This window comes from Cetorhinus maximus, chromosome 30 (assembly GCF_964194155.1).
Source record: "Cetorhinus maximus chromosome 30, sCetMax3.hap1.1, whole genome shotgun sequence".
Classification (NCBI taxonomy): domain Eukaryota; kingdom Metazoa; phylum Chordata; class Chondrichthyes; order Lamniformes; family Cetorhinidae; genus Cetorhinus; species Cetorhinus maximus.
In genome coordinates, this window is record NC_135908.1 from 19,379,412 (window position 1) to 19,401,990 (window position 22,579).

Consider the following 22,579-nt stretch of genomic DNA (forward strand, 5'->3'; position numbering starts at 1 on the left):
TCAGTGGCCCTGGTAGAACCCAAATGAAGAGTCAGTGAGCAAGTTATTGCTAAACAAGTGCCGCTTGATAGCACTGTTGACGACCCTTTCCATCACTTCACTGATGATCGAAAGTAGACTGATGGGACAGTAATTGGCCGGGTTAATTAAGGGAGTTAGGGAAGGAAGGGAAAGAGGTGCACTTTTGCTTTCTGCTTTCCAACTTTCTCAGCCTTCAGTAAGTGGTCGTACTCTGCTACTACAAGAGAAGAAGCTAGTTATTTGATGAGTGAGTATCTGGTAAGTGACTAAGGTTTATTCTATTCCTGAGGTACAAAATAGTCTAGCAACAGGTGGTAAGGTTAATAAAATATATAAAAACAAAAGTAAAATGTATAATTGAATAAAGAAATTAAATAGATATTTAGAGTACATTAAGGATGTCAGGACAGGTGAAGTGTCACAGCTGCAGCATGTCAGAACTCCCTGATGCCAGTTTGATCCAGAGCAAACAAGTCTGCAGTAAGTGTTTGAAGTCCGAGCAGCTGTAGCTCAGAGTTTGAGCTGGAAGCTGAACTACAGACACTGCGACCCATCAGGTAGGGAAAAAGTTACCTGGATTCTTTGTTCCAGGAGGCAGTCACACATGTTAGGGCAGGGTCTTCTGATTTGGTCAGTGGTCAGGGAGAGGAGGGTGTGACTGCGAGTGAGGCAAGTATGGGGAGGGCAGAAGCGTGAGCCTCTGCAATTGTCCAACAGGTTTGAGGTTTTTTCAGCTTGTTTGGATGACAGGGGGGTGCTGCAGGGTGGATTAGCTAACTGGCCATTGCACCATGGTACAGGAAGCCATTCAAGTGGGAGGTGCAAAAAAGGAATGTAGTGGTAGTACGGGATAGTATAGTCAGAAGGCTTGACACCATTCTCTGCAGTAAAGAGAGTGAGTCAAGATGGCTTTGTTGCCCGCCCGGTGCCAGGGTGTAGGACATATGCTTGGGGCTGGAGAGGAACTTGCAGTAGGAGGGGGAGGACCCATTCGTCATGGTCCCTGTAGATACCAACGACATAGGCAGGGCAAAGAAGGAGGTTCTGCATAGTCAGTATGAGGACCGAGGCACCAAATTAAGAAGCAGGACCTCAAAGGTCATAACCTCTGGATTATCTGAGCCACATGCAAACTGGCATAGGACAAATCAGATTGGGGAGATGAATGTGTGGCTCAAAGACTGGTGTGGGAGAAATGGGTTCAGTTCGTGGGGCACCAGCATCAATACTGGGGAAAACGGGATCTGTACCGTTGGGATGATCTACACCTGAATCGTGCTGGGACCGGTGTTCTTGCAAGCTGCACAACTAAGGAAGTAGAGGGGGTTTTAAACTAAATAGTGGGAGCAAGGGATCAAATTTGGGAAGATGTGGTAAATCAAAGAGCAGAGACAGACAAAAGAAAAAGGTATTATTACGGGAAATGAGAAATAGACCGTGGCAGGAGGGGATAGAGAGTAGAAATCTAATAGTAAATCAACAGATGAAACTAAAGAGTTATAAAAAGAATAACTGAATAAAACTAAAATCTCTGCACCTGAATGCATGTAGCATTAGAAACAAAACAGATGAACTGAGGGCGCACATAGAAATAAATAATTACAATTTGATAGCCATTATGGAGACATGACTGCAGGAGGACATGGATTTGGACTTGAATATTGAAAGGTACAGGATAGTTAGGAAGAACAGGAAGCAAGGAAAAGGTGGAGGGGTGGCTCTGCTAGTTAATGATGGTATTAGCACAATAAAGAGGGATGGCCTATGGTCAGGAAACTGGGATGTGGAAACGGTTTGGTTGGAGATGAGAAATGGTAAAGGCAAGTAGTCACTTGTGGGAGTTGTGAACAGGCCCTCTAACAGTAACCACATGGTAGGTTAGAGCACAAAAGGAAGAAATAATTGGAGCTTGTCAGAAAAGCATGGCGATAATCATAGAAGATTTTAATTTACATATAGACTGGAAAAGTCAGATGGGAAAAGATAGCCTAGATGAGGAGTGCATTGAATGTTTTTGGGATAGTTTCTTGGGGTAGCATGTTCTGGAGTCAGAGAGCAGGTTACACTAGACTTGGTATTGTGCAATGAGATGGGAGTAATTAATGTTCTCAGAGTGAAGGCACCCCTAGGTAGCAGCAACCATAATATGATTGATTTTTACATTCAGTTTGAGGGAAAGAGGAGTGGGTCTGAGACCAAGCTTTTAAACTTAAATAAGGGCAATTATGAGGGCATGAAAGGTGAGCTGAAGAAAGTGAATTGGCAAATTAGGTTAAGGGATAGGTCAATAGAGATGCAGTGGCTAATGTATAAGGGGATATTTCAGAACGTACAGAATAGGTACATTCCAACGAGTAAGAAAAAGTCCAAGGGATAGACACAACATCCGTGGTTAACTAGAAAGGTTAAAGACAGTATCAAATTTAAAGAAAAAGCATATAATTGAGCAAAGATACGTGGAAGGCCAGAAGATTGGACAGAATATAAGGAACAGCAAAGAATGAGTAAAAGACTAATAAGGAGGGAAAAATTTAGAGTAAGAGAGAAAGCTAGCCAGAAATATAAAACAGATAGTAAGAGTTTTTATAAATATTTAAAAAGGAAAAGAGTTAACAAAGTGAGCGTTGGTCCTATAGAAAGTGAGTCTGGAGAATTGATAATGGAAAACAAAGAGATGGCAGATGAATTGAACAGATATTTTGCAACAGTTTTCACTATAGAGGATACAAGTAACATCACAGAAGCAACTATAAATCACGAAAAGGAAGTGGGGAAGGAAGTCAGGAAAATTACAGTCACCAGAGAAGTGGTACTGAGTAAATTGTTGGAGCTGCGGGCTGACAAGAGCCCAGGTCCTGATGGATTTGGTCCTAGGGTCTTAAAAGCGTCTCGTGAGATAGTTGATGCATCGGTTTTAATTTTCCAAAAGTCCTTGGATTTGGGGAAGGTCCCATTAGATTGGAAGATAGCAAATGTAACTCCATTATTCAAAAAGGGAGGGAGGCAGAAAGCAGGAAACTACAGGCCAGTTAGCTTAATATCTGTCATAGGGAAAATGTTAGAAGCTATTATTAAAGAAGTTATAGCAGGGAACTTGGATAAGCTCAAGGTCATCAGACGGTCAACATGGTTTTGTGAAAGGGAAAGCGTGTTTAATCAACTTATTTGAGTTCTTTTAAGGAAGTAACACGTGCTGTGGACAAAGGGGAACCGGTGAATGCACTGTGCTTAGATTTCCAGAAGGTATTCAATAAAGTGCTACATCAAAGGTTATGCAGAAAATAAAAGCTCATGCTGTAGGGGATAACATATTGGCACAGATAAAAGATTGGTTGGCTAACAGGATGCAGAGAGTAGGCATAAATGGGTCTTTTTCAGGTTGGCAAGATGTAACGAGTGCCATGACACAGGGATCAGTGCTGGAACCTCAACCATTTATGATTTATATAAATGACTTGGATGAAGGGACCGGAAACGACGATGGCAATCTCAGCCCTGTTGGCCTTGCAATGTCCTCCTTACTAACATCTGGGATTAGTGCCAAAATTGGGAGAGCTGTCTCATAGACTAGTCAAGCAACAGCCTGACATAGTCATTCTCACTGAATCATACCTTACAGATCATATCCCAGACACCATCATCACCATCCCTGGCTATGTCCTGTCCCACCGGCAGGACAGACCCAGTAGAAGTGGCGGCACAGTGGTATACAGTCGGAAGGGAGTTGCCCTGGGAGTCCTCAACATCAACTCTGGACCCCATGAAGTCTCATGACATCAGGTCAAACATGGGCAAGGAAATCTCCTGCTGATTACCACAGAGCGCCCTCCCTCAACTGATGAATCAGTGCTCCTCCATGTTGAACACCACTTGGAGGAAGCACTGAGGGTGGCAAGGGTACAGAATGTACTCTGGGAGGGGGACTTTAATGTCCATCACCAAGAGTGGCTTAATAGCTTCACCACTGACCAGGCTGGTGGAGTCCTAAATAACATAGCTGCTAGACTGGGTCTGCGGCAGATGGTGAGGGAACCAACGAGAGAGAGAAAAACATATTTGGCCTCATCTGTCCATGACAGTATCGGTAGGAGTGACCACCGCACAGTCCTTGTGGAGACGAAGTCCTGCCTTTACATTGAGGATACCCTCATGGTGGCACTACCACCATGCTAAATGGAATAGATTTCAAACAGACCGAGCAACTCAAGACTGGGCATCCATGAGGCGCTGTAGGTCAACAGCAGCAGCAGAATTGTACTCGAGCACAATCTGTAACCTCATGGCATGGCATATCCCCCACTCTACCACTACCATCAAGCCAGGGGATCAACCCTGGTTCAACGAAGAGTGCAGGAGGGTATGCCAGGAGCAGCACCAGGCACACCTAAAAATGAGGCGTCAACCTAGTGAAGCTACAACACAGGACTACTTGCGTGTCAAACGGAATATGCAGCAAATGATAGACAGAACTAAGCAATCCTACAACCAATGGATCAAATCTAAGCTCTACAGTCCTGCCACATTCAGTCATGAATGGTGGTGGACAATTAAACAACTCACTGGGGGAGGAGGCTCCACAAATATCCACATCCTCAATGATAGAGGAGACCAGCACAGCAGTGCAAAAGAAAAGGCTGAAGCATTTGCTAGAATATTCAGCCAGAAGTGCCAAGTGGATGATCCATCTCGACCTCCTCAGGAGGTCCCCAGCATCACAGATGCCAGTCTTCAGCCAATTCAATTCACTCCACGTGATATCAAGAAACAACTGAAGACACTGGATACTGCAAAGGTTATGGGTCTCGACAATATTCCGGCAATAGTACTGAAGACTTGTGCTCCAGAACTTGTCACGCCCCTTGTCAGCCAAGCTGTTCCAGTACAGCAACAACACTGGCATCTACCCGGCTATGTGGAAAATTGCCCAGGTATATCCTGTACACAAAATGCAGAACAAATCCAACCCGGCCAATTACCGCCCCATCAATCTATTCTCTAGCAACAGTAAAGAAATGAGAAGGGTCATCAACAATGCTATCAGGTGGCATTAGCTTAGCAATAACCTGCTCACTGACGCCCAGTTTGGGTTCCACCAGGGATACTCAGCTCCTGACCTCATTACAGCCTTGGTTCAAACATGGACAAAAGAGTTGAACTCCCGAGGTGAGGTGAGAGTGACTGCCCTTGGCATAAAGTCCACATTTGACCGAGTGTGGCATCAAGGAGCCCTAGCAAAACTGGAGTCAATGGGAATAAGGGGGAAAACTGTCCGCTGGTTGAAGTCATACCCAGCACAAAGGAAGATGGTTGCAGTTGTTGGAGGTCAGCTATCTCAGCTCCAGGACATTACTGCAGTTGTTCTTCAGGGTAGTGTCCTCAGCCCAACCATCTTCAGCTGCTTCATCAATGACCTTCCTTCCATCATAAGGTCAGAAGTGGGTGTGTTCGCTGATGATTTGCACATGTTCAGCACCATTTCTGACTCCTCAGGTCCTGAAGCAGCCCATATCCAAATGCAGCACAACCTGGACAATATCCAGGCCTGGGCTTACAAGTGGAAAGTAACATTCACACACAATTGTCAGGCAATGGCCATCTCCAACAAGAGAGAATCCAACCATCACCCCCTTGACATTCAATAGCATTACCATTGCTAAATCCTCCACTATCAACATCCTGGGGGTTACCATTGACCAGAAACTGAACTGGACTAGCCATATAAATACTGTGGCTACAAGAGAAGGTCAGAGGCGAGGAATCGTGCGACGAATAACTCACCTCCCGACTCCCCAAGGCCTGTCCACAATCTACAAAGGCACAAGTCAGGAGCGTGATGGAATACTTTCCACTTGCCTGGATGAGTGCAGCTCCCACAACACTCAGAAGCTTGACACCGTCCAGGGCAAAGCAGCCCACTTGATTGGCATCACATCCACAAATATTCAATCCCTCCACCACCAATGCACAGTAGCAGCAGTGTGTACCATTTACAAGTTGCACGGCAGGAATTCATCAAGGATCCTTCGACAGCACCTCCCAAACCCACAGCCACTACCATCCAGAAGGACAAGGACAGCCAATAGATGGGAACACCACCTCCTGGAAGTTCCCCTCCAAGTCACTTGCCATCCTGACTTGGAAATATATCACCATTCCTTCACTGTTGTTGGGCAAAAATCCTGGAACTCCCTCCGTAACAGCACTGTGGGTGCACCTACACCACATGGACAGCAGCGGTTCAAGAAGGCAACGCATCACCACCTTCTCAAGGGCAACTAGGGATGGGCAATAAATGCTGGCCCAGCCAGCGAAGCCCACATCTCATTAATGAATGAAAAAAGAAAGGGACTGAAGGGATGGTTGCCAAATTTGCTAATGACACAAAGATAGGTAGGAAAGTAAGTTGTGAAGAGGACATAAGGAGGCTACAAACAGATATATCTTTACCCGCTCACTTAACCTATCTATAAGATCCTGAGGAGTCTTGACAGGGTGGATGTGGAGAGGATGTTTCCTCTTGTGGGAGAATCTAGAACTAGGGGTCAATGTTTGAAAATAAGGGCTTGCTCATTTAAAACAGATGAGGTGAAATTTTTTCACTCAAGAGGGTCCTGAATCTTTGGAACTCTCGGCCTGAAAAGGTTGTGGATGCAGTCTTTGAATATTTTTAAGGCAGAGGTGGGCAGCTTCTTGGTTAGCAAGGGGGTGATAGGCTATCAGTGGTAGGTGGGATACAGATTTCAGGCTACTATCCGATCAGCCATGATCTTAATTGGCGTAGCAGGCTCGAGGGGCTGAATGGCCTACTGCTCCTTGTTCGTATGTATTTTCGTATGACCCCAACATCACTGACGCCAGACTTGAACCAATTAAATTCCCTCCACATGATATCAAGAAACAGGTGAAGACATTGGATAATGCAAAGGTAATGGGCCCTGACAACATTTCAGAAATTGTACTGATGACTTGTGTCCAAAACAAGCTGTGCCCCTAGCCCACCAGTACCGTTACAACACTGACATCTACCTGGCAAATACTGAGCCAAGACTGACTCAATACATAAAGCATTCCGAGGGAACACGTAAGCAAGAACATTTAAAGATTGGGTCTTGATTCTAACCTGCTTTAGTCCCTCACCTGTTTACCATTAGTTCTGCCTCTGTCCCAGTTGTTTACATTGATTTGCATGGTGCGTTTGGAGTTACTTGTACCACAGTGATAACATGAATCTCAAACAAGTTTTTACTACACTGAAGTCACTATACAAATGCAAGTTGTTGCTGTCTGCCCAGGAAACTAGATGAGTCATGTGACTACCAGACTCCATCCATTCCTTAATCATTCTTGTTTATAAAGATTAGAATTCTGTATGGAATCAATCCATTGCGCTACAAAGTATTGCAATATCCATTGGCATATTTACTTCATTTGTCATGTTCAAGGAGTTGGAAACAGCCCTACACCAAACAGTGGCTTTACAGTGCACTGTGCTCGTTAGTTTCTATATGAATAAATAAACTGGGCTGAAGTACAGAAAGAAAGATTCGTATTTATAAAGTGCCTAGTACAACTTTGGGATGTCCCAGAGCGTTTTTCAGCCAAAGGAGTACTTTTGAATTGTAGTCATTGTTGCAATGTAGAAAGAGATCAATCGATTTATGTACATTCTGCAGAAATCCTGGCTGAAGCACAATCTTGAACTGAAACATCCTGGCAAACTAGTTAGCACATTGTCATAGCTGAATTTTGCAAGTTAAAAAGGAATTTGGAAAGGTTCAAAATAAAGTTTAAAAACAAAAAACTACTGCGGATGCTGGAAATCCAAAACAAAAACAGAATTACATGGAAAAACTCAGCAGGTCTGGCAGCATCGGTGGAGAAGAAAAGAGTCGATGTTTCGTGTCCACACGACCCTTCAACAGAACTGAAGTATAGTTAGGAGAGGGGTGAAATATAAGCTGGTTTAAGGTGGGGGGCGGGGGGAGAGAAGTTGAGGGTGGGGTGGTTGTAGGGACAAGCAAGCAGTGATAGGAGCAGATAATCAAAAGAAGACACAGACAAAAGGATCAAAGAGGTGTTGAAGGTGGTGATATTATCTAAGAAAAGTGCTAATTAAGAATGGATGGCAGGACACTCAAGGTACAGCTCTAGTGCGGGTGGGGTGGAAAGACTGACAAGGTATTAGTTGTAGATTTAAAAATAATGGAAATAGGTGGGAAAAGAAAAATCTATATAAATTATTGAAAAAAAAAACAAAAGGGAGGGGGAGGAAACGGGGTGGGGATGGGGGGAGGGGGAGTTTAAGATCTAAAGTTGTTGAATTCAATATTCAGCCCGGAAGGCTGTAAAGTGCCTAGTCGGAAGATGAGGTGTTGTTCCTCCAGTTTGCGTTGGGCTTCACTGGAACAATGCAGCAAGCCAAGGACAGACATGTGGGCAAGAGAGCAGGGTGGAGTGTTAAAATGGAAAGCGACAGGGAGGTTTGGGTCTTTCTTGCGGACAGACCGCAGGTGTTCTGCAAAGCGGTCGCCCAGTTTGCGTTTGGTCTCTCCAATGTAGAGGAGACCGCATTGGGCGCAACGAATGCAGTAGACTAAGTTAGGGGAAACGCAAGTGAAATGCTGCTTCACTTGAAAGGAGTGTTTGGGCCCTTGGACGGTGAGGAGAGAGGAAGTGAAGGGGCAGGTGTTGCATCTTCTGCGTGGGCATGGGGAGGTGCCATAGGTGGGGGTTGAGGAGTAGGGGGTGATGGAGGAGTGGACCAGGGTGTCCCGGAGGGAACGATCCCTATGGAATGCCGCCGGGGGGGTGAAGGGAAGATGTGTTTGGTGGTGGCATCATGCTGGAGTTGGCGGAAATGGCGGAGGATGATCCTTTGAATGCGGAGGCTGGTGGGGTGATAAGTGAGGACAAGGGGGACCCTATCATGTTTCTGGGAGGGAGGAGAAGGCGTGAGGGTGGATGCGCGGGAGATGGGCCGGGCGTGGGAGATGGGCCGGACACGGTTGAGGGCCCTGTCAACGACCGTGGGTGGAAAACCTCGGTTAAGGAAGAAGGAGGACATGTCAGGGGAACTGTTTTTGAAGGTAGCATCATCTGAACAGATGCGACGGAGGCGAAGGAACTGAGAGAATGGGATGGAGTCCTTACAGGAAGTGGGGTGTGAGGAGCTGTAGTCAAGGTAGCTGTGGGAGTCGGTAGGCTTGTAATGGATATTGGTGGACAGTCTATCATCAGAAATTGAGACAGAGAGGTCAAGGAAGGGAAGAGAAGTGTCAGAGACGGACCATGTGAAAATGATGGAGGGGTGGAGATTGGAAGCAAAATTAATAAATTTTTCCAGGTCCCAACGAGAACATGAGGCAGCACCGAAGTAATCATCGATGTACCGGAGAAAGAGTTGTGGGAGGGGGCCAGAGTAGGACTGGAACAAGGAATGTTCCACATACCCCATAAAGAGACAGGCATAGCTGGGGCCCATGCGGGTACCCATAGCCACACCTTTTATTTGGAGGAAGTGAGAGGAGTTAAAGGAGAAATTGTTCAGTGTGAGAACAAGTTCAGCCAGACAGAGGAGAGTAGTGGTGGATGGGGATTGTTCGGGCCTCTGTTCAAGTAAGAAGCTAAGGGCCCTCAGACCATCCCGGTGGAGGATGGAGGTGTAGAGGGATTGGACATCCATGGTGAAGAGGAAGCGGTTGGGGCCAGGGAACTGGAAATTGTTGATGTGACGCAAGGTGTCAGAGGAATCACGGATGTAGGTGGGAAGGGACTGGACAAGGGGAGAAAGAAGGGAGTCAAGATAACGAGAAATGAGTTCCGTGGGGCAGGAACAGGCTGACACGATCGGTCTGCCAGGACAGTTCCATTTGTGGATTTTGGGTAGGAGGTAGAAGCGGGCCGTCCGAGGTTGGGCGACTATCAGGTTGGAAGCTGTGGGAGGAAGATCTCCAGAGGAGATGAGGTCAGTGACAGTCCTGGAAACAATGGCTTGATGTTCCTAAAATAAAGTTTGATTGATCAAAAAGTGAAAACTGATGGTGCCAGGTTCCAGCACTCTGAGGCCTACCAGGCTAATGCACAGAATATGAATAGGGCACCTTGTTTCCCTCACCATCTGTAGACAAGTTAATCTCTCCTGCACTCCACTGCTACAGTCATTAGGCTCACGCACTTAGAATAGCGCTTGGGGAAACTACCAGAGGACCAGAGGCTGGTGCAAAAAGAACTTTACCTCTGAGCGAGTGTCCAATTTCAAGAGAGGAAGAAGGAAAAGCAAAGTGATACAAATACTGCAAAGTAATGTTCCCTCTGATATTTTCCATCCATGTGCGGAATGTACACCAATATCAAGGTGATGTGCGGATGTGCACCACCAGTAGAACAAAAAAAGTCTACAACTAATATCTATGTTTAAGAGGTTACCATAGATATGGAAGAAGAAAGAATACCATCACCAGACAGACATGGTAACATGCTAGTTCACAAATTACCGGAATTAATGAATTCAATTTTAAATTTACCATTGTGGTATTTCAACTCATGACCTCTAGGTTTTAAGTTCAGTACCATAACCACTACACCATACATGAGAGAGGCATCTGTTAGTTTTTATATTGTAGCTTATATTTCTGTCATTTGACAGAAGAAAAAGTTGAATTGCTAGCAATGACTCAAGACAAGATAAGGATCTTTTGATTCAATTTCATAAGCTCAAAATAGAAAGAGCCAAGGGGGTTTTTGCCTTTTAAACCGATAGAAAATGCGGAGAAGGCAACTTTTATTTTTTCAGCTCATTGAGCGCTTTCTTTACTTAAAACTGCCATGAATAGTGAGGAAAATAGCTCAGTCATTTCTTCACATCAACAAACATAATCAGGCAGAGGTAAAGTGTCGCTGTGAATTTGGAGAGAGGTTGGCTCTTGTGAACTGGGGGGTGGAGGTCAGAGAGAGAAGTGAGCCAGTAAATTGTGTGAATGTTGAAGGGGGAAATTACATCTGGGAACTGGTGAAGAGAGCTTTGCATCCTAGGAGGCAGAATGAATGCTGAGGTAGTTTTTGAGGAATTAGTGGCATTTATTCCATCCACAGATTTTGGATTAATGAACCAGAGATTTATGAATTGTGAAGTAATGAACCAACTGACCATTTATAAAGTAACTGTGCCTCACAAAGTGAATTGGGGAGAGGTAGTACTTGGAAGTGTGCACGGTTTAATTTGTCCCATGAGATAACCTCACAAGAACCTTTGCATTATTACTTGGACATCTGGGCTAATATTCCAAAACTTTTTACAAACTCCCTAGAAATGCCCTTGTGTTTTTAAAGTGTCAAATATCTTAGGGGTCAATCTTCCTTTAATAATTCTACAAAACCAACTGCAGCAAATTGACTGGATCAGCGGTATTAACTGGCCCAAAAATCCTCTTACTAGTTCTTAATAACATTCTAACTTTTTCAGCTTCTCTCCTGCGAGGGAGCAAGAGGGGCTGCGAGCAGGAGGGTCGGGGAGGGAGCTGAAGGGAAGCAGAGAGCAGGCCACAGGAAAGGCAAGTGCTGACATAGCTTCGGGCTCCAGGAACTGACACTCATGAATTTTGGCTGTTAATTCAACCTGATTAATGGTGTCAGGCTTGGCTCTCGTCCTGAATTTCCCATTGTGGGGGAGTCTACCAGCTCTTTGTTCATGAACTAGGGAGTGACAGTAAACCTCATTTAGCCACCAGGGTATGCGGGAAAGTGATAATTAAATGTATGGCACTTGTTGGACAGTTGCGTGCCCACGCAGCTCAAAAGGGACATGTCTGCAAAACATGGTTCACGAAGAAGGAAAAGCAGACAAATAAGCTCCTAAAGTATCTTACACTGGAGCACAAGCACAAGTCAGAGATTATGAAAACCTTCATAGAAACATGCACCCTCTGCACATACTGTTTGACATATTTTAGAACTGGGGAGGGACATGGCTGAAAGACTATTGGCAGCACTCATGCTTACCTGCTCACGGTACTGCTCTTGAGACACACAGTCTGTCACATCCACACAGCCCAACAGGCAGCCAGTCGGATAGTCCTTGGGAAATTCAATGTCTGAAAAGGAAAAGTTTAACAGCTACCATGAAGAATTTTTCAGCATTTTTTTTTTAAAGAATCCTAATTTAAGAATGTAGATGTGAAACATCAGAGGCAGATAGACTCTTCCAACCATTTATAAAAGTGTGTCGGGTTAATGAGGACATTTATTAATTTAGGATGGGGTGCATTGTCAAAATGGCTCATTCAGGCCTCTCATTTTATTGTACCTCCAAAAGAGGATGCATCTATGTTTCTTCTATGGTGAAGACAGGCAGAAAATATCTGTTCACCATCTCCTTATTTCCCATTATTAATTCCCCAGACTCATTCTCGAGAACCCTACACCCTGCACTCCAGTGCCCTGCCAAATAGGCGAAAAGCAGGATTTCCTTGTAAAATATGCTGGATTTAACAGGATGGAGGCCAAGCGCGTTGGAGCCCCCTACTGAGAGCCGAGTGGGTCTGCACTAAAATCGTCAAAAACCTGACCTCTGTCTCAAAGGAAAAATAATGCTGTAGTGGAGGGAGTTGAAGCCCAAATCACTTCTCTAAATTGGTATATTTAATATCATTGCTTACAGGTCCGTGTTGCCTGCAGTCTCGTATTTCACTTGCCTGAGCCAGGTTTAGGTTGAGACCTGAATCAATCTTCATGAGACTGGACTAACACCCTCCTGATCATTGAGCCTTCTAGTTCCCACAGCTCCCTGTCCCAACCAACAGCAGATCTCAACTCCCAATGGTAGTGACAGCTAATGGCATAAATCAACAAGGTAATAAATTGAATTTACCACTGTTGGTATGGTTCGAGGTTGCCACCAGCTGTCAGGTTGGGGCTATCAAGGGGAAATTATCCCAATCCAGTACTAGTTGCTGTTCTGTTATGAACGATTATCAACTGACTGAGAGACATGGCTGCAAGGTGAGCAAGGCTGGGACTGGAATATTCAAGGGTACATGACATTTTGGAAGGACAGGAAACTAGGAAAAGATGGTGGGGTAGCCCTGCCAATTAAGGATGATGTGAGTACAACAATGAGAGATGATCTTAGTTCTAAAGATCAAGATGCAGAATCAGTTTGGGTAGAGTTAAGAAATAGCAAAGCTAAGAAGTCAATTGTAGGTGTAGTTTATAGGCCCTCTAACAGTAGCTATACTGTTGAGCAGATTATACAGGAAGAAATAATGGGGGCTTGTACAAAAGGTACTGCAATAATCATGGGTGATTTTACTCTACATATAGGCTGGACCAATCAGATTGGCAAAGGTAGCCTGGAAGAAGAGTTCGTAGAGAGTATTTGAGACAATTTATTTAGAGCAGCACATTCTAAAGCCAATCAGAGAGTAGGTTATTCTGGACCTGATAATGTGTAATGGGACAAGATTAATTAAAGACCTCATTGTAAAGGAGCCTTTAAGTAGCAGTGATCATAATATGACTGAATTTCACATTCAGTTTGAGGGTGAGGAGTGTAGGTCTAGGACTAGTGTTTTCAACTTGAATAAAGGCAATTGCAAGGTTATGAAGACAGAGCTGGCTAAAGTGAACTGAGAAGTTAGATTAAAGTGTAAGACAGTACAGACACAATGAAAGACATTTAAAGAGATATTTCATAACACTCAGTAAAAAAATACATTCCAGTGAGAAAGGCGCACTATTCATGGCTAAGTAAAGAAGTTAAGGATAGTCTCAAATCGAAAGAAAACCTGCATAATTCTGTAAAGATTAGTTAGAGGTCAGAGGATTGGACAGAATTTTACAACCAGCAAAGAATGACTAAAAAATATAAGGCAAAAATTAGATAGTAAGAGTTGCCACAAATATTTAAAAAGGAAAAGAGTAACTAAAGTGAGCGTTGGTTCTCTAGAGAATGAGTCTGGGGCATTAAGAATGGGAAATGAGGAGATGGTGGAAGCTTTGAACAGATATTTTCTGTCTATCTTCATCATAGAAGACACAAATAACAACCCAGAAATACTTGTAAATCAAGAGGCGAAAGGGAGGGAGGAACTTAAAACAATTCCAATCACCAGGGAAAATGTACTGAAAAACGGATTAGAACTAAAGGCTGACAAGTCCCCAGGACCTAATGGCCTGCATCCTAGGGCGTTAAAAGAAATGGCTGCTGAGAGAGTAGATGCATTAGTTCTAATTTTCCAAAATTCCTAAGATTCTGGAAATGTTCCATCAGATTGGAAAAGAGCAGATGTAACTCCTCTATTCAAAAAAGGAGGGAGACAGAAAGCAGGCCAGTTAGCCTAACATCTGTCATAAGGAAAATGCTAGAATCTTATTTTTAATCATTCATGGCCATCGCTGGCCAGGCCATCATTTATTGCCCATCCTTAATTGCCCTTGAGAAGGGGTGGTGAGCTGCCTTCTTGAACCGCTGCAGTCCATGTGGTGCAGGTACTATTATTAAGGAGGTTATAGCAGGGCGCTTAGAAAATCTTAATGCAAATCATGCAGAGTCAACATGGTTTTGTGAAAGGGAAGTCATGTTTGACTAAATTATTAAAGTTCTTTGAGGTGGTGAAAGGGGAGCCTGTGGATGTGGTGTACTTGCATTTCCAAAAGGCATCTGTTGGTGCCATATTAAAGGTTACCACGCAAAATAAGAGCTCATGGTGTAGAGGATAAAGTATTAGTGTAAAGAGAGGATTGGCTAGCTAACAGGGAGCAGAGAGTAGGGATAAGTGGGTCATTTTTGGATTGACAAATTGTTACTATTGGAGTGCCACAGGGATCAGTGCTGGGGCATCAACTATTTACAATCCATTTCGTCAAGAAAACAAGAAATTGTAATTTTTTTGTCTGCTAATGTCACTTCATTTTTCCTATGTACGGGAAGTCAGGCTGTTGGGGATGTACATATGGTAATTGGAATAAGAGCTAGAATGACTGCAAGAATCTAAAACCAACAGTAAGAAGTGGTTTTGATATGTTAATAAGCCAAGAGGAATTTCAATCAGAGTTTTACATAAAGCAATAACAGGAGTGTTTTTTAATCAAGTTGTTTTAGTTGAAAGGCAGATATATGCAGGTCGTAAAAGGTGCAAGTAAGTAAAGACTAAGTTTGTTTTTACAAGAGCTAAAGTAAAGAATAATCTAATCAAGTCCATGAAGAAAACATTTCTAAAGAAACTGGTTAAGACAATGGAGAGATCAAAGGGAAGAAATGCATTTAAGGAAATACTGATGCCTAGGTGGGGGTGGCTGGTCAGATCTCCCAGAAGACAGCAGGGTAGCTGGTCAGAACTCCCAGAAGACAGTGTGAACAAGGCCAGGCCTGAAGACCCAGTTGACGTCAGCTTCAGAGGACACCCCAAGGTAAAAAGGCACTGTGTGGTAAAAATTACTGGAATTCTATAGATTTTTCTATAAATCTATAAGGATAATTGCTGAACAGAAAAGGGGAAGGCTAGCTCTGAATGTATTTAAGTTAAGATCTTGTGGAAATGGTTTAAAGTACTGTTTACTGTGTAAAGCCATTCTTGTGTTTAAATGTAACTGAGTTTTTTTCCCTTTATTCTTTTAAAGAATGTTTACTTTACGATAAAATTAACACAAGTAGTCGGGGACATCAATTCCTGATTTCGGAACCTCTCCTCATGCTATACAACTTGCAAAAACCGTTGTGGCAGCTGTTTCAAGTTTCCCTCTGGGGTTTGGGCAGCTCAGCATTTCCCATCAGCTGTGCCACAGCAATATCAATGACTGCGATGGAGGGACAAAACATATTGTTGCTAAATTTGCTGATGACACAAAGATGGGTTGGAGAGTTAGTTGTCAAGAGGGGGCAAATAGTCTTCAAAGGGATATAGGTAGGTTAAATGAGTGAGCAAAATTTTGGTAGATGGACTACAATGTGGGAAAATGTGAACTTGCCCACTTTGGCAGGAAGAATAGAATAGCAGTATATTATTTAAATGGAAAGAACTCTGCAGTGCAGATGGACCTGTTAGGTGTCCTGGTGTATCAATCACAAAAGGTTAGTATGCAGGTACAGCAAGTGATTAGGAAGGGAAATGGAATGTTGTCATTCATTGCAGGGGGAATGGAATATGAAAGTATGGATGTTTTGCCACAGTTGTACAGGGCATTGGTGAGACCACATTTGGAGTACTGTGCACAGTTTTAGTCTCCTCATTTAAGAAAAGGATATAATTGCATTGAAAGCAGCTCAGAGAAGGTTCGCTGGACTGATTCCTGGGATGAAGGAGTTATCTTATGAGGAAAGGTTGGGCAGGTTGCATCTGTACCTATCGGATTTGAAAAGAATGAAAGGTGATCTTATTGAAACATAAGATTTTAAGGAGACTTGACAGTGTGGATGCTGAAACAATGTTTCCCCTTGTGAGAAAGACTAAAACTAGGGAACAGTTTAAAAATAAGGGGTCTCCCATTTAAGAAAGAGAGGAGGAGAATTTTTTTTCTCAGAGGTTTGTTCGTCTGTGGAATTCTCTTTCCCCAAAAGCAGGGTCATTGAATATTTTTAAGGTTAACGTTTAAGGAGTCAACGGTTATAGGAGTTAGATAGGGAAAGTACAGTTGAGGCCACAATCAGATCAGCCATGATCATATCAAATGGTACAGCAGGCTCGAGGATACCAAATGGCCTACACTCCTGCTCCCGTTCGAATGTTCGTATGGTCATGTGCCCAATTAGCCATGCTCCTTGGCAATTCTATCTAGCAGGTCTATTATGTCCTGGTCTGTAAAAGAAGGTTCACAGAGCGTTTGATGGGCCATTTTGAACAAGCTTTCCAGACTCCAGGTCAGTACATGAAATATTATCCAATAGGTTCTAACAATATACTTATTATGAGGGGCTTTTGACAGAGTGGATAGGGAAAAACTGAGTCCACTGACAGGAGGGTCAATTACCAGAGGACACAAATTTAAAATAATTGGCAAAATAATCTAGGGGTGGGGAAAGAGAAAGATGAGCTTTTTTTTTCACACAATTAGTTGTTGTGATTTGGAATACACTGCCTGAAGCAAATACATAGTAAATTTCAAGGGGAATTGGATAAATACTTACAAAATGAATAATGTGCAGGGAAAAGAGCAGGGGAGTGGGACAAATTGTATAGCTCTTTCAAAGACACAAAGGACTGAATGGCTTCCTTCTGTGCTGTACTATTCTTAGAGCTCTTTGAAAGGACAGCTGTTGTTTTCACAAGTATGCACCACTTAATGCCTTGGGCACAGATACTAAAAATAAAACTACTCTTGCCCTATGGGTTGGGAGGCGACAATGAAGCAAGTTAGTAGTTTTAAAAATACATTACTGCAGAAAGAGTTGGATATTTCCTCAGGCCACGAGGCCTCACAGGTTGCAGAAGCTGCTTAGGACCTGGCCAGGATTGGGTTGGAGGACACGTTTAGGCAAGGTCAATGTAAAGGTAGATCGGATGTGGGTGCCCAGGGCACACTGCTGGCATATGGAGAGTGGGAAATAAAGGATATATGAAGACTGCAGCAGTAAGGTGATCTATGGTGGGGTTAAGTTTGAAGGCGGATCAGGCAGGGCAATGCACCAGGTAGCAGTCAGAATTTCACCTCAGAAAGAGTAAGGTACTGTTGTCTTAGCAGAATTTGTTTACGAAAATCCAAAAATTGTGCCCGTGTTCATGCACTTCCTTTTGCCTGAACAATTCCACTGGCAATGAACTAACTATACATCACACAAACAGGATGGATATAATTCAGACAAAATAAGATTCTTCACCATCAGCATGCTCATCTGCAGACTAATTATCGAGTGGCTTAACTTTAAAGTTGTAGAAAGCACAGCAGCAATTTGCACACAGAAAGATCCCACTACCAACATGATAATGGCCAGGTTATTTGTTTAAATGATGTTGGATGAGGCATGGGATCTTTAACATCCAACTGAGCTGGAGGGAGTGCTCAGTTTAAATGTCACATCCAAAAGACAGCATATCTGAGGCTGCAGCGCCCCCTCAGTACTGCACTGGAATTTGAAAACAAGTGACCAAAATTTAGCTGTGAATTAACCCACTAAATCTACTCTCCAAATTTGTCAATGTTTATTACTGAAAAAGAAAGACTTTTTTTGTCAAAGTTTTCCAGCTTGCGCTCATCTGGGCAATTCGCAAGGATACCAAATATAAAGGGAACAACAATTTATACCGTATGAGAAGAGTGCTAATTGGTTGGCAAGTGGACTCTGATTGGCAGAGGCATTGCCATGGAGAATGCACTGGTTGATGGTGACTGACAGTTAATTGCCAAGCATTGTTTGAAATTTAAATCAGACAGCTCGACTCTGATTCCTCAGGGCAATGCTTTGGCCAATGCACCAGCAAATGGCTCTCACTTATTTTGTTTAGCTGAAACAGGCGCAAATGTTTGTACGTGTTCCATCTGTCTGCAAATGAAGCAGTCAAATGAACTCCCTTTCCTTAATGTGCTAGTTGAAATAAACTGCCAGCAGGTTCTCTACCAGTTGACTGCAAGCCAACCTTCACTGGTCAATATACCCTTTGGGATTCTTACAGTTCCATGCACTACAAGATTGGCCTTATTGGCAACCTCATAAATAGGGTCTGAGCCATTTGCTCACCATGCAAGCTCGATGCTGAAACAGGGCATATCAAAGGCATCCTGCAGGATAATGGCTACCCTGATGAGATAATTTCATGCCGTATATCATGCAAACTTATGAACAGGCCCAAGGCCATCACTTTCGGCCCTGAAAAGTGCCCAGTCTACCTCAGATTACCCTGGAACGGCAAGGAGTCACAAAAATTTGAGCAACAGGTGAAGCTAGCTGTTTCATGCTGCTACTATGCAGTAGCAACACGAGTGGTATTCACCACTGTTAGGAAATAGAGATAGCCTAAGTAACTTATGTGTATTTGGGTGTGTTAGGAATAAGGTATAGCTTTAATGTTTAAATTTGATTGGTATTTGTGTGTTTGTGTGTTAAGAAAAAAGGAAGCTGAGTTTTATTTTCACTTTAAAAGATGCCTGCATCTTAACGGAGATCTTAAGACTCTTCAAGGGAAGTTATGACAAACAATGTTGGAAAAAAACTGTGTTGTTACCTAGCAACGGGAGGCCCCGCAGAGACAAAAAAAGTAGCTTCAGTTCAGTTGGAAGCAGTTGCAGCGTAGGAGGGACGTATAGCAAGTCCCAAGCCAAAGTCCAGCTGAAGCCAGGGTTTCAGAGAGGCTGTACAACAGAGACAGATAGCAAGTCCCAAACTAAAGTTGGTTCCAGAAACTAAAGAAGAAAGTCCCAAAATCCAGGGATTGGAACAGGAAAGGTCCCAAGAGGACAGTCTAGTTAAAGGACAGGAATCTGGAAAAGATCCTGTTCTGTGGAAGTGAAAGTAAGGAGCAGAGAGGAAGGCTCCAAGCTTAAAGGGAGAAAGCTGCAAGACAGATTTAAAGCAATATAAGTGTGCAAAAAGCCGGAATACCCAAGGGGACAGCCAAAGGTCTGTAACTCTTTACTACAGGCATGTGAAGCAGTGGTGTTCTGTTGGCAGAGCTGAGTTTGTGAAAGAGTGCATGGAAGGCAAAGCTTGAATGCACGTGACGATCCAGGGGAGAGGAACATCAGAAGGAGAATTCAAAACCTTGGAGATGCATCCTGTGGAAGACGTCTGAGAGAAAGCATTGTTTGGTGAACGTTCCAGAGCGAGTTCTTGAAGAGAGATCCACAGCATGTGTTTGGGGTGGCATCTGGCAGTTGGTTTCAGAGTGTGGTGTGTCTGACCACAGGTCGCCTATTGGTTTACATGGACTGTGTACTTACTGTGGACATTAGAGTACAAGTTAGCTTTTGTAACTTGTGTTATCCTTACAAATCTGTATATATCTGTAAAGGTATAGTTGCGGGTGAAGAAGTATTGTAATATAGTTCATCTTTTCTTGTTTAATAAATGTTTTATTCTTTTGTTAAAAGTTCACCAGCTGACTGCTGTGACTCTGTTCAGTAGCCGCTCTCCACGTACCTAAACAAAAAATAAAACTTAGGATCTATCAAGTCAGGTTCCACCCTGGGACTTGGCTTGTCCAGTAGTAACATCAGCTGGGATTATAACACCAATAACAGGATCCTGCTGTCAAGTCAAAAAGATGTTCTGCCTATCACACAAATGAGTAATGCAGGATATGAATTTCAGTGCTAGTGTGATGCCAGGTATGTAGGCCGTATGTCCCAAAAACTGGTGAACCATATCAAACAGCGTGTCCCTTCCACTGTTCACAATGGGTAAGGTATAGATCATACCCAACCCAGTCCATGCTTGCAAAACTCAAAACGCAGTGTCCAATATTAGATGTGACTCCGCGATTGGACAACATTTTCTAAATAATCAAGTGTGTTAAGAATTACGCTGACAACCAATTTAATATTTAAGATCGTCAGTCAGGTTCACAATGTGGCACATTTGCATGTACTGGAAGCTACATAAATTAATACACAGGGCCCTGTTCTTTGCAGACAGAAAGAACATGTACACATATTGCGCCTGTTTCAGCTACACAAAATAAGTGGCAGCCATTTGCTGGTTCATTCCTCAGGGCAATGCCTTGACCAAAGTCAAGCTACCTGGTTTAAATTTCAAACAATGCTTAGCAGTTAACTATCAATCATCATCAACTGGTGCAACACCTCTACCAGAGTCCACTAGCCAATCAATCAGCACTCTCTCTTCTCACAGTATAAACTGTTGTTCCCTTTAAATTTGGTATTCTTGTGAATTGTCCTGATGAGTGTAAGATGAAAAGCTCCGACAAAAAAAAGTCTCATTTTTTAAGCAATACTCAAGTTCTGCACTACCAAATGACTATTCATCAATGTTTGCTAACACAAATTGTGATGGACCAAATTTCCCTCTGGAGTGTGGTAACCTTGAATTATTGTTACAACAAATCAGTGAACTGGTTAAGCTTTTGGAGAATGGTAATTTATCTCTCCACATTGCAAAGACCGTCCAAACAGTGACTGGAACTGCTGACAAAACAGAAAAACCTGTGTGTGTGGTTATCTCTTTCAGAAGTCAATTAACTTTGCTGCCATTCCTTATCTATTAAAGCATTTTGCTGCTTAAATAAGGTTGTCACTTATAATCTGGATCAAACCTAGTCAGGGAATAGCTGAGGTGGCAGGAAATGAAATTAAGTCTTTCTCAAGTCCCAACTACAGAGCATTTATTCTCCTCCTCCTCTCATTATTTACGTGTTATCCACATATGTAAGCACATGCAGTGTACCCCCACCCCATTCCTCTAGGCAGGATGGATGTTATGGTCTTTCAGTGTCTGTATTTTCTATTACCAATGACCAGGAGCTTATTTGCCTGCATTACAACAGTGGCTACACCTAAACTACACTTCACTGACTGTGAAGCACCAGAAAGCTGATAAGCGATTTAATAGAGGTGTTTAAATTATTTCCAAAGAGCTTTTGAAAAGGTGCCACATGATGGATTAATGAATAAGGTCAGAACTTACAGAATCAGGGACAAGTAGCAGCCTGCTGACTGCAAGACAAAAAACTGAAATTAGGGGGTAACGGGTAACTATTCAGAGGCTGAAAAGTGGGGTTCCAAAAGGCTCTTTACTGGGACCACTAATGTTCACAACTCATATTAACAATTTAGACTTTGGAATCAAAAATGCAATTTCTAAATTTTCAGATGACACCAAACTGGGGGAGGGATAGTCAACACTGAGAAGGACTGTGACAAGTTGGTTGTTGATATACTACACCAATCAATGTTATTGCACCTTTCCTATTCCTTACCTCTAACCAGAGCGATTCTGTCCTTGACCCCTCTGAAACATCCTCTCTCTTCAGTACTGTAATGCCATCTTTAACCAATATTGCCACTCCACCCCCCACCCCTTTCCTGTCTCTCCTAAACACCTTGTACCCAGGAATATGTAACACCCAGTCCTGCCCTTCTTTGAGCCAGGTCTCTGTTACAGCAATAATATCTTAATTCCATTTGTCAACCTGTGCCTGCAGTTCACCAAGCTTATTAACTACACTCTGTGCGTTCACATACATGCACATTAGCTCTGCTTTAGGCTTTTTTACTTTCCCGCTAATTCTGACCCCTTCTAATGACTTACTGTTGCCTACTCCGATTCTATCAAACTCTCCAAGTATTCTATCTATCTTGATGCAACTCTCTGATATATCCTCATTATCAGTTGATACTTCATTACTTCCCACTGCTAGTTTTTCTCCTCTGCACTCTGAATTACCCCTCAGGTTCCCACCCCCCTGCCAATCTAGTTTAAACCCTCCCCAACAGCACCAGCAAACTTCCCCACCAGGACGTTAGCCCCAGTCCTGTTAAGGTGTAACCTGTCCTTCTTGTACAGGTCCCACCTGCCCCAGGTCCGATCCCAATGCCTCAGAAATCTAAAGCCCTCCCTCCTACTCCATTTCTCCAGACACATGTTGAACTTCTCAATCTTCCTGTTCTTATGCTC

General features: G+C 43.2%; 1 protein-coding gene across 1 annotated transcript in view; it reads right to left on the reverse strand.

Annotated features, from left to right (window-relative positions):
• Positions 1 to 22,579, reverse strand: part of trip4 (thyroid hormone receptor interactor 4) — a 128,313-nt gene that overhangs the window by 57,892 nt on the left and 47,842 nt on the right. The window contains exon 11 of the mRNA XM_078532552.1: positions 12,019 to 12,110. Within this exon, the coding sequence (XP_078388678.1) occupies positions 12,019 to 12,110 (92 nt within the window). The remainder of the gene's footprint in view (positions 1 to 12,018; positions 12,111 to 22,579) is intronic.